General features: G+C 45.3%; 1 protein-coding gene and 1 long non-coding RNA gene across 2 annotated transcripts in view; one reads left to right on the top strand and one right to left on the bottom strand.

Moving 5' to 3' along the window:
* TP53BP2 (tumor protein p53 binding protein 2) overlaps positions 1-3,445 on the bottom strand; it is a 49,377-nt gene extending 45,932 nt beyond the window's left edge. The window contains exon 1 of the mRNA XM_048057482.2: positions 3,071-3,445. Within this exon, the coding sequence (XP_047913439.2) occupies positions 3,071-3,097 (27 nt within the window). The 5' untranslated portion in view covers positions 3,098-3,445. The remainder of the gene's footprint in view (positions 1-3,070) is intronic.
* Positions 3,445-6,467, top strand: LOC136790354 (uncharacterized). Its single transcript, XR_010830121.1, has 2 exons — positions 3,445-4,036; positions 5,278-6,467. It is a non-coding gene; the product is annotated as an uncharacterized lncRNA (long non-coding RNA).
* Positions 6,468-13,035: the final 6,568 nt, after the last annotated feature.

Raw genomic sequence — 13,035 nt, forward strand, 5'->3', positions numbered from 1 at the left:
TGCAATGAAACTCCCTATTTTAATCCCTACTTTTAAAAAAGTCCAGTGCCTACTGGGCATAGCAGTTTAGAGAAGACCACTGAGAACGACTGGAATCTTGTCTAGATATTCAAGGTGTTTTGATCCAAAAACTTCACTGGGCATTAAAGGGTAACTTAACCTCTGTTACCTCCTGCTATCTGAGAAAAGCCTTTATCCAGCATGCATAACGACACAAATTATTTTTCAATACATATTCATCTTTAGGGTAATAATGTAAAACCAGGGAGAGAGACCAATTATGCTGCAAAAAATATGCTATTTTTGAAAGCGTTTCCAATTCCTTTTCACTACTTAGCAGTACCAGTCACACTCCCACAAGCCTTTGGCAGATGAAAGGTGAGACAACTTCACACAGCTCGACAGTGTTAACCCTGTTATTACCTTCATCAGTACAGCTACACACAAATTACTTCGTATTACACTCTTACGCAGACTATTAATCACATTGTCTTGACATATGGTTAGAGCAGCAGTTTAGCTCCTATCTGTCATCACCACAAGGAAAACGTTCCAATTTCAGGGAAGTCTCCAAAGAGTACAAGTAGTTATGTTTGTTACAGCAGTTTCCAAGCTTTTCAGAAGCAACCAGTACAGAGGTGAATTCCTGCTGGGCTTGTGATTACTGTATTCCCTACTCGGGGTCACAAGCCCTGCTATGCTATTTAATCCCTTGTCCACATTACCTTCTAGAGCAGAGGAGAGGTGGACATAGAGCAGAAAATTAATATCTTACACAAACAATTTCATTTGGAGGGTGGAGAAGAGGAAGAGATATAGCAAGAAACATTAAGCAAGAAACAAATATTATATATGTAATGCAGATTGTTTAGGGCCAGCCTACAACTTCTCATTCACAAATGACATATAGACTCTCAAGTCTACAAAGACCTCATTACAGCATAAGAGCACTCAGATACCCTGCTCCCTCCTGACTTTCTTTGTACCTTCCTTTTCTTCCCACACCAAACTCTTTCAATTTCTTTGTAAAGAGAAATGAGAATGAGTGCAGCCAAAAAAAAAAAAAAAAAGCATAGAAAATAAGAGGATTTGAAAATCTGCATAAATACTTCATTAAAATACTACAAATTACTTTGGGCATTATCTCTTCCACACTTTTGTATCCATGTGAGTATATTTACTATAAAATGATGTTTTCAAAGCAGCAAGTAGCTGTTTAGGCACCCTACAGCCAACGGACCAGAAAACTTTTGAAATACCCTTTTGTACTCTAATTGTTGGAAACCATAACTCTCTGAAGACTATACCAAAATTCAATTTGTTTGGGTTTTCAGTTTGATTTGGTTTTGGTTTTTTGTTTTGTTTTGAAATAGGTGGATTAAAGTAGTAATATTCATAACACTTGTGTTTTTAATTCCTGTAGTCACATTCAACTTTCGCCAATCTTTTATTATCCACAGTAAGTGCGATGTGAAAAGGCTGTATCCGTCCCTTTGTTTAGGGGTTAAAAACCAGAATCACTAATGAGTTGAGTCATCTGCCAAAGAAAAGCCTGAGCCACAAGGGCAGTGCGTGCTCTGGAACTTGCCACCTGCCCGTGCTGATGGGCTAACACTGCTCCTGCTTGTTTTCTCCCTTATTTGAGCTCAGTGGCATGGAACTGGCCAGTAGCAGCACCTCTTGGAGGTTTTGATTTTATACAAGGGTGCCTACCTAGCTCGGTTTCGACGTGGGTTGAATTAACACCTCGTTATACTTACTGCTTGTTTTCTTTTGAGTTTTCACGTGTAGACAACACCACAGTTGCACAACACGTTGGCTGTTTCACCTGCAGTTAAGCTCATATTTTGTCTGTTCCTCCCTCATCAGTTACAGCAATAAAGTCACCCAGCCCAGTCTTCGGTGTTCCATGCGATTAAATTATCACTCATTATTTCCTCCTAATTGCGCAGGAAGAACCTCACGCCGATAGTAAAACAAGGAGGTCACAGCATCCCTGCAACACCCTTGCCCTTACAGCACGGATTCTTCACCTCCTGGTACAGACAGATCATCCTTCGCCGGCTTCAGCCAGCTCCTGGGAGAGTTAAAATGGAAATACCCTTTAATAAAGGGGTGCTCTTCATGGGCTAGCTCTGCCTGCAGAGCTACTAGCTGCCGGCAGCTGTAAGGCAGGCCGTGCCGCCGGGGGGGGGGAACATTTTGAAGCACCCTCAACTCGGACTAAGCGGGTGTTGAGCTCGCTGACGGTTTCTGTGCGTTTTTTTTAACCTCTCAGAACAACACGGACGCACTCGGAGACAGGCACCTGAAACGCTAAGTACCCTGTGCCGTCGCCTTTACGCATTTTGCGCCGAGGATCGCACGAAGCCGTCGTGCCGAGCTTCCGTCCAACGACAGCTGGCTGGAGCGGCGTGCTTTCAAAGCCCACCCCGCAGCTCCCCCAGGGACGCGGTGCTCCCCGTCCCTCACGGGGTGCCCGCACAGCCCCCCCGGCACCGCGGCCCGGCCCCGGGAGCGCCGCCTCACGCCGCCGCCAACATGGACACCATCTTCCGCCGGGAGCTGGGAGACAAAGCCACCCCCCGCCGGCAGACGCGGCACTTTCCGAGCCAACTTTTAACAACTTTTATCACAAGATTTATTACTTGTTTTTTTTTTTTTTTTTTTAATAAAGCGAACAATAAAGCAGCGTGCAGAGGCGCCCGCTCACGACGCGGCCAGCAGCCCCGGCGGGACAGGAGGGGCGAGGGGGGGGGAAAAGTTTGCGCGCGGTGCGGGGCCCGCTCCCTCCCCCGGTTGCCCCCCGGCGCTGGCTCCGCTCCAAAAAGCCCGTCTAACGAGTCGGGCCCAGCGCGAAAGAGCAAGAAAATCTGGAGAGAAGGAAGAAAAAAAGACACCGAAAACACAAAGGAAGAAAAGCAGAAGGGGGAGGGGAAGTCCCTGCCCGGGGCCGAAGAGGGGAGGGGAGGGGAGGCAGGGTCTCCCGGAGCCCCGCGGGATCCATTTTCTCCCCCGCTCCAACTTTCCCCCGGAGCGGCGCCGTCCCCCGCGCCCTCCCGGCACTCACCGGCATCATCTTGGAGCCGAACCGCATGGGGGCGGCCGGTGCCGGCCCCGCCGCCCGGAGCGGGAGACCGCCGAGCTGGGAAGCGTAGGGCCTGCGCTGCCGCCGCCGCCGGGACGCGCGGGGGGAACCTGTTGCGGGGCCGCCCTGCCCGGCTTCGCTGCGCCGCCCGCCCGCTCCTCCGCTTTGTTCCGCCCCCGGCTCCGCTCCGAAGCGAACCCCGAGCCGGCGAGGAGGAGCCGCCGCGCCGTGCAGCGCCCCCCCGCCTCGCCTCCCTCCTTCCCTCCCTCCCGCCTCCGGGAGGGGCCGAAAGTCCGGGAAAGCCGCGTTCGTTCGGGCTGCCCGGGGCGAGCCCGTGAATGTTAGATCGGCTCGGGGGGTAGAAGTTCGGCTCCCCGGGGGCGCCGTGCGGAGGGCTCGGAGGAACGGCGGGCAGCGCCGGCAGCCGTCGCGGGGCCCGGCAGGGGAACCGGCTCCGGCTGCTCCTCCTACTGGTGTTCAACCTTCCCCGTAACGAGACGGGGTGGAGGAGGACCAGAAGTTCCCGGGTGAGGGGAGAACAAAACCCAGGCCGAATTTGTATAAACGTTTATTTTCTAAAGCGGTTAAAACAAGGCGCCCCGCGCCCGGCCGGAGGGCGGCGGGGCCCCGCGGCGTCGGGGTTGGGGCCGGGGTTGGGGCCGCCCGCTGGGCCCCGTCCCCCTCTCTCCCCGCCCGGCCCCGCTGCCAGGGCCGGCCAATGAGGCGGCGCCGCCAGGGCCATGACATCACCTCCCGCACCGCCCATTGGGCGCCGGGTGACACCAGCCCCACGCCCGCCGAGGGAATGGAGCCCCGAGGGGTGCGCGCGGTGCTCCCGGTGTAGGTCCGGGTCCTGTGAGGCGCGGGCTGCGAGGGGGGCTCGCGGTGCCATCTGGCAGCGCGCTTCGGAGAGCAGCTTCCCTCCCGCAACGCTCAGCGGGTTTGCAGGTGAAATAGGGTCACGGAAACGGAGAGGGAGAGGGGAGGGGAGGGGAGGGGAGGGGAGGGGAGGGGAGGGGAGGGGAGGGGAGGGGAGGGGAGGAGAGGACGAAAGGAAAAGGAAAGACAAAGAAAAGAAAAGGAAAAGGAAAGGAAAAGGAAAAGAAGGAAAAAGAAAAGGAAAAAGAAAGACAAGGAAAGGAAAAGGAAAAAGACAAGGAAATGAAAAGGAAAAGGAAAAAGACAAGGAAAGGAAAAGGAAAAAGACAAGGAAAGGAAAAGGAAAAGGAAAAGGAAAAAGAAAGGAAAAGGAAAAGGAAAAAGAAAGGAAAAGGAAAGACGAGGAAAGGAAAAGGAAGGCAAGGAAAAGGAAGACAAGGAAAGGAAAAGGAAAAAGACAAGGAAAAGGAAAGATGAGGAAAAGGAAAAGGAAAGACGAGGAAAGGAAAAGGAAGACAAGGAAAAGGAAAGATGAGGAAAAGGAAAAGAAAGACGAGGAAAAGGAAAAGAAAGACGAGGAAAAGGAAAAGGAAAGACGAGGAAAAGGAAAGACGAGGAACGGAAAAGGAAGACAAGGAAAAGGAAAGATGAGGAAAAGGAAAAGGAAAGACGAGGAAAAGGAACAGGAAAATAAAGACGAGGAAAAGGAAAAGGAAAGACGAGGAAAAGGAAAAGAGACGAGGAAAAGGAAAAGGAAAGACGAGGAAAAGGAAAGACGAGGAAAAGGAAAGACGAGGAAAAGGAAAAGGAAAAGGAAAGACGAGGAAAAGGAAAAGGAAAAGGAAAGACGAGGAAAAGGAAAGACGAGGAAAAGGAAAGACGAGGAAAAGGAAAGACGAGGAAAAGGAAAAGAAAGATGAGGAAAAGGAAAAGGAAAAGAAAGATGAGGAAAAGGAAAGATGGGGAAAAGGAAAAGAAAGACGAGGAAAAGGAAAAGAAAGACGAGGAAAAGGAAAGATGTACCAGAATCGTTCTTTTTCTCTCTGTGAGTGATCTGCTTGGTCTGAACTACAGAAACTTGCAAAAGCAGAAAGGTGTTACAGACAATAGTTGTAGTGATGGTAAGTAGAAATAAATATCATCAGCATTTCTTGCCCTTAGTCTTTTCATACGATGGATCAAGGCGGGAGGCTGGGAGACACTGCTGTATTTCATGCCTTCACCACGCTACTCCAAAACTTCAGTTAATTTTCTCAGAGCAGTATCTAAACAATTTTAACAGTAACTTCTCACACTCTTTTCTTCTTCAGTGTGCCTAAAACTGTCTCCAGACCAGTCTTCTTTTACAGTCCCTGACACAACCATGAGAATTATCAAACAGCAGACATCAGACGACATCTCTTTGTAATATCTTGTAATCATTTGCAATATCTTGTAAACTTTTTTATTATTATTATTTTTAAATGCTGTGCCTGTCAGTGGTTTATATTGCTATAACCTCTTGAATTCTTCAGGATAAAGGTGGTGAACCTGGTTCTAACACTGTTTCTAAGACGGTAAGTTGAGAAACAGTTTGTCAGAAATCAACACAACATCAATGCAACAGGAGGAGGAGGTCAACCGCTTTAGCTTTGCTACCCATTGCCACCTACTGTTGAAATTGCACCATATCGAACTTCAGAGCTTTCATTTCTGAAGGATAAAGCTTAAGACTACAGAAAGAAGGGAAAGCTTCTAAAATAAGAAAGCTGGGAGAAGAAGGGAACAAGGCAAGAGAATTGCTCATCAGAACTCAGTGAGCTGGGGCACAGCAATCTTCAGAACAAGAAACCTAACCATAACCCAACAGCTAACCCAAAACCCGACACCAACTCTAATCCTAACTCTAACCATAATGACTTTAAACACTAATCTTAACCCTAACACAAAATGAACCTACCCCTAATGCCTAACACTAACCCTACAAACTAATACTAACCCCTAACCGTAAACTAACCCAAAACCCAACACCTAACCCTAAACCCTAGCCTTAACACTTAACAACACTAACCCTAACTCCTAATGCCTAGGAATAACCAGAATCCAGTCATAACTCAAACCCTAACCCTAGCCCTAATCCTAAACATAAACCCTAACTTTTAACCTAATCCTAACCAGAAACCATAACCCTGCCTCTGACACTGACAAACCCTAAACCAAACCAAACTCATAACCCTAACCCTAAGACTAACACCTAACGCTAACCCTAACCGTAACCCTAACCCTAAACCCTCATCTCTAACCCTAACTCTAACACTAAACCCTATACCCAACACCTAACCCTAACAACCCTAACAATAACACCTAACCTAAGCCCCTAAATCTAAACCCTAACACTGACCATAACCCTTACCCTAACCCTAACACCTAACCCTAAAGGCCCTAACCAAAACCCTAAACCTAATCCTAACCATAAAAAAAACCCTAACCCTAAAACTAAAACTTAACCATAACCCTGACCCAAACTCTACCTATATAATAATGAGAAACATAACCTTGAAACAAATCTTCAACTTAATCCTAGCCCTAGCCCTAGCTCTAAAACTAACAAAATTTTCCCTAAGCCAAAATGTAATTATAAAAGCGTAAACATAAAACTAAACCTAAACCTAGCCCTAAAATTAACCCTATGTCTAAACCCCAGTCCTAGCCATAACACTACTACTAGACATAGACCTAACACTACCTCTAACCCTAACTCCATCCTAACACTAACCCTAACCCTAAGCCAAACCCTAAAATAAACACAAAACACAACCCTAAACCTAGCTCTAGCCCTAGCCCTAAATCTAAAACTAAACCAAGCCCTAACCCTAAATTTATCCTAACCCTAAAACTAACACTAACAATAAACCTAAAGCCAAAATTTATCAATAACACTAACTCTAATTCTAGACCTAACCCTAGCCCTAGCGCTAACCCCAACTATAACTCTTTCCCTAAACCAAAACCTAATCCTAAACAAACCCTAAATATAAAGCTAACCCTAAACTTAGCTCTAACTACAATCCTTTCACTAAAAAAAATAAATAAATAAACCTAAGCAAAACATAAATATAAACCTAATGCTAAACCTAGTCCTAAAAATACTCCTAAAACTAAACCCTACTCCTAGCCCTAACACCACTTCCACTAATACTAATCCTAAAGCAAACCCTTACACCAAAACATAACCAAAACCCTAACCCTAACAATAAACCTAACCTTAACCCTAAAACAAATGCTAATCCCCCCCAAAAATATTCAAAATCTGAACTCTGACCACAGACACAGAAAATCCTAACTCTAAACTAAAAACAAAACCTAGCCGAAACCATACACCAAAACCTTCTTCTAACCCTAGGACTAACACTAACCATTACCCTAACACTAAAACCTAACTTTAACCCTAACCCTAAGCCTAAACAGAACCCTAAAACCTAACCCTAAACCTATCCCTAACTTTAACCCTAACTTTAACACTCAGACAAAAACAAACACATAAGCCTAACCAAAAAACTTGCCCTAGCGCTAACCCTAACCTTAACCCCCTAACCCTAAATCTATCCCTTACATAAACATACCCTAATTCTAACCTTAATCCTACTGACCATAAGCTAACGATAAAAGCTAACACTAACCCCAACCCTAAGGCTAACCCTTATGCTAGCAGTCACCATTACAACTAACCTTAATGACGCAACCCTAACCATAACCCTAACCTCTAATTCGAACACCTGATTTCTAGTACTAACTGTAAAACCTAACACTAAATGCTAATTTTAACCCTAACCATAGCCCTAACCCTAAAACGAACCCTACTCCTTACATTAACCCTAACATTTACACCAGTAAATCCACAGCCTTTCTGACTTGCATCTCGAGGCTGGGCAAGCCTTTTGTGGCCAAGGCTCTCTGCTACCAGACACCCTCTGGGGCTTCACCAGATGCTGTGTTGCCCGTGTTCCTGAACAGGTAGGTTCTGAGACCAGCCGCTACACCAGACCAGGCAAGCAGCACTGTGCAAGCACATCCAGGCTTCTCTTTCTCTGCTGCACATATCACTTTTGTGTACAGTTCCCTGAGCCCAGCTGATAAGCCAGTGCTGAGCAAGCAGCTATGTGTGAGAGTCCCCAAGCCCTGCCAGTTTACCGTAACAGAGTGGTGAGGTGTCCGAGGTTCAAGAGCCCTGCCTCCAGCTCAGGTTGCATTCTCTGATGTCCATGATGGTTGTGGTGGTTTCACACTGATAGCTAACTACCACGGCGCTCTCTCACTCCCTCTCCTCAAAAGACCAGGGGGAGAAAATATGATGAAAAAAAAAAAAAAGGCTCACAGGTTGAGATAAGGACAGCTTAATTAAAGGAAAATTTGGGAGAGCAAACTTTGGCCTCTTCAGGGATCTACTTGGAAGAATTCCATGGGTTAGGGCCCTGGAAGGAAGGGGGATCCAAGACGGCTGGTCAGTATTCAAGCATCACTTCCTCCAAGCACAAGATCGGTGCATCCCTATGAGTAAGAAGGCAAACAAATGGGGCAGGAGACCTGCATGGATGAATAGAGAGCTCCTAGCAAAGCTCAGACAGAAGAAGGAAGTTTACAGCATGTGGAAACATGGACAGGCCACTTGGGAGGAATATAAGGACACAGATTATGCAGGGATGCGACAAGGAAGGCCAAGGCCTACTTGGAATTAGACCTGGCAAGGAATGTCAAGGACAACAAGAAGGGCTTCTTCAAATACATCAGCAGAAAAAGGAAGACTGGGGAAAATGTCGGACCGCTGCTGAATGGGGTGGGTGCCCTGGTGACAAAGGATACAGAGAAGGCAGAGCTGCTGAGTGCCTTTTTTGCTTCAGCCTTTACTGCTAAGACCAGCCCTCAGGAATCTCAGACCCTGCAGACAAGAGAGGAAATCCAGAGAAAGGAGGACTTTCCCTTTGTCGAAAAGGATCAGGTCAGAGATCATGTAAGCAAACCTGACATCCACGAATCCATGGGCCCCAACAGAATGCACCCACAGGTGCTGAAGGAGCTGGCTGATGTTATTGCTAGGCCACTCTCCATCATCTCTGAAAGGTCATGGAGAACAGGAGCGGTGCCTGAGGACTGGGAGAAAGCCAATGTCACGCCAGTTTTCAAAAAGGGCAAGAAGGAGGACCCAGGCAACTGCAGGCCAGTCAGCCTCACCTCCATCCCTGGAAAGGTGATGGAACAGCTCATCCTGGAGGTCATCTCCAACAAGGTGATCAGGAATAGTCAGCATGGATTCACCAAGGGGAAATCATGTTTAACCAATCTGATACCCTTCTATGATGAGGTGACTGGCTGGGTAGATGAGGGGAGGCCTCCACGTGCTCTGTGGCAGCACACAACTGCCTCAGAACCGATCACATGGCAAGCGGCTGTGAAATGGCGGCGACACCTGATTTAAATGGCCTGCCGCTGCTGCTGCTGCTGGCTCTGCCCTCGAGAGGGCTGCCGGGGCCTGGTGGCTCCCTCAGCTGCCTTGAGCGGCCTCAATGCAGAGAAGTGCCCGCCCGCCTCAATCCCCTGCTCCACAGCACCATGGGACTGCCTCGCTGAAAGTATATCTCAGCTGGACGGAAGAGCATGTGGAGAGTTAAATTATTACTGCTGTTTTATTGTTGCTGCGTCCCTATTTCTCAGCTGCCAAGAAGTCAGCTAGCTCAGGCTAGCAGTCCCTCTGGAGTCAAGAGAGAAAGAAACTAGAAGGATTCCAGGAAACACACGACTTTACACTCCAGCATACACTTGTTAAAAACAATTTAAAAGGAAATTTCAGTGTGGTTTCTTTTTATTTATTTTATTTTTTTAGTTCAGGCTCAAAAGTCACAGTCCCTGGATATATCCAGATGTAACTGTTCTCCATTATAAGCCAGCCAGGCCCTATATTTTGTCTGAGCCTTGGACTTTACTCCACCTCAGTATCCAGCAGCCTGAATGAAAATATGACTTTTCAAATATAAGTCTGCTTTCAAATTTAGCACCTCCTAAAAAAAAAAAAAAAAAGGTAAGATTCATAAAGTGAGCAAACTGCTGACACCCCAGAAAAGAAAACCTGCCTTGTGGGAAGGCATTTTCTATTTTTCTATTGATTACACTAACTTGATAAAACAAATCTGTTTTCCTCCCACCCAACTTCTGCTCTTAGCCTTGATTTCTGAGCACATTACTCCTCTTTGCTCCTGTATTCCCCATTAAGATCCCTGTTCTTGACCTAGCTACACACCTTCCTTCAACCTCAGCTCCTGCTACTAGAATTCTTTCCTTTATTGTTGTCTTCCTAGATGTCCACTTGTTAGCTCCTGCCTCTCACTCTCTTTTTTTCCCTTCACTGAATTCCTCCCTTTTCTCACATTTGATATTTACAACTTTCCTTGTATTTCAGGTAGGCTCCCTCTGCTTCCCCCCCGTGCCTCTTGGCAATGCTTGCTGCCACACAGAGCACGAAGAAAATATTCTATGTAGGTAAAATATTCTATGTAGGTTCAGTAAAATTTCACAGTCCCTGCTGTTCCGAACAGACCATAATCAAATAAGTTGGGAACACAATAAACATGGTTTTATAAGCATGTAGTAAGCTGCAAGAGGCTGAATCTATTCAGAATATGCATGCCTAAGAATTTCATCAACAAATACTTAGAAAACTAATGAGATTTGACAGAGACTTCTGACTGCAAAAAATGCGCAGATTATTACAAAGAAAGTAAAATACATACTCTTGGCCCAAGTGGCCTTCCCCTTAAATCTCATATTCCTAGTCCAAAGTGCAGATACATCTTTAAAGGGGCAAAATAATACATTCCCCCTAACATCTTTCTTGTGAGTCACTGAAATGTTCCCCTCAAAACTCGGTCCAAGTATATTTATCATTATAATATGGTATAATGAGAACAAAGGTTATTTCAAGAATTTTAAAAATCTTACAAGCACTGCAGAAACCTAAATGAGCAGTAACCCAAATAAAAGTATGTATCCTGCATTAACTGCAAATATTGTCTACAGAGTTTGCATGTTACTTCATATGCAATAGAATCTACATAACATGATATCATCCCTTTCAGGGACTATTAAAGTTATCTGGCTTCACCCTAACCCATAGTAACTGGAAAGATAAGCCACAAGTGAATCTGTGACAAGGATTTTGTGAAAGTATGTGTGGTGTGCATTTCTGCAAATTAAGACAGTGATGTATGCTTAGAAAAATGATACAAGATACCACATACAATTATGTGAATCAGAACCTGGAAGACAGAAGAATTATCTTACGTGCTGAGACAGACTTACTAAACAAAAAGTTATTTATATAGTTGTAGCTAATAATATAAAATATATAGTTTATATCATTAATACACTGTACTTACTAACACAATAAACATATAGATAATGCAGTTTATATATTATTAAACATAACATAAAACATAAAGGAGGACCTCAAAATCTCAAATTTCTCAAATTACATGACAAAACAAAAAGCATTCTTGAAACTATTTTAAATTATATATGCTTAAGAAGAGGGAGAAAAACACTTGCTTTTAAAATATTAATGGACTGCCAGCACAAACTTCCTGTGCCAAGTCACAAGTTTATTAAGAATTCTCCTAAGTGTGTTTTAAACTGCTGAGTATGCATATGAAAGGAGATCAGGTCCTAAAACTATAGCCATAAAAAAAATCTTGTTCTAAGATAGCCAATTTTACAGCAGCATTGACGAGTTGGGGTGGGGGAGAGAGGAAAAACATTTCCAAATACATACATGGCACAAATTGTTCTGCTTCAAAAAAGGAAATATCGAGTGTACATTTTTGGAGTTCCATTAGGATGACACACAGCAAGGCTTACCCTTGCATTTCCCCTGCTTCCAAGTCAATTTTTTTTTCAGTGAATTTCTTTCGTTTAAGAGGGAGGTTCCAGGTGGGTTTCTGAGGAAAGGGGGAAGTTGCAAACGAAAGAGGTCACAATAAAACTTCGAGGAGAAGAAGCCTACTTAAAAAAAAAAAAAAAAGTGCAGGGATGCTCCAGGCAGTTAGTGCTTTAGTTCTGTAACAATTAAAGCTGTTCTACCTTGGAGTACAATTATTGTAATGAGCAGTCCCATTCGCCATGAACATTTTATGACTTTTTCCCATATGCTTTTCTACTGTCACTTCCAGCATTCATAGTGATTTTCTTTGTTAAGTCAGTTTTAAGGAGCACCAGTTTCCTAAGGAAACGTGCATGTTCAACACTACTGACTTAAAAAAGGAAAACACCAAAGAGCGGCAGCTGAAGGAAAAGAGGAGACTGGCACTGTACTTTTAAACAGCTGTGCCTGGCTCTGTCAGACATAAATGGCTGTGAAGCTATGGTGCAAGTGCCCATGACCATACTTGGAATTATCGAGGAATATTCTAGAAACAGCCCCTGGTCCCATCCCTTTGCTGCTCCAGATACAGCTATTATGACCAAGAAACCTCACTAATGTCTACATAACACACTGGTAAGAGTTATGTAGTTGCACCTCACTTAGGAGGTGCAGAAATATTTCTCCATACTGCAGCTCACTCTCTGGAATTCAACCTTATTTTACTGGGTTGCAGCTTTGTCTGTGCAGCCGCTGCTATTCCTATAGTGTTGGGGCAGCATTGTTGGCTTCCTGCTCAACAGCAACTAGATCTCTTCGCAGCTGCTACATCTTTGGAGGCCCTTCTCACACAGTTCCACAGTGTCCTTGACCGCCTTACTCTTGCTCCTGTTCCTCTGTAGAGTGGAAATAAAAATAAAAATAAAAAACACAAAAACCTGTAGCTTTATGACTGGTGTTAAGACTAACAAGGACAAAAACCAAACCAACAAACAGGGTCGTGCTGCTGGTTTATTGAGCTCAGTGTGCCATTTCCAACTGCAGCGGTTGCTTTACGTGCCTGGTGTGAGGGACCCACCAGACACACAGCGCTATTTCCCAGTGCTTCCACACACCGCTATCAAACTGGCTGTCCTTTAAAAAAAAATCAATTTGTGCTTTTATCCTCCACCACACTCGCTGA

The sequence above is a fragment of the Anser cygnoides genome, chromosome 3 (genome assembly GCF_040182565.1).
Source record: "Anser cygnoides isolate HZ-2024a breed goose chromosome 3, Taihu_goose_T2T_genome, whole genome shotgun sequence".
Taxonomy (NCBI): Eukaryota; Metazoa; Chordata; class Aves; order Anseriformes; family Anatidae; genus Anser; species Anser cygnoides.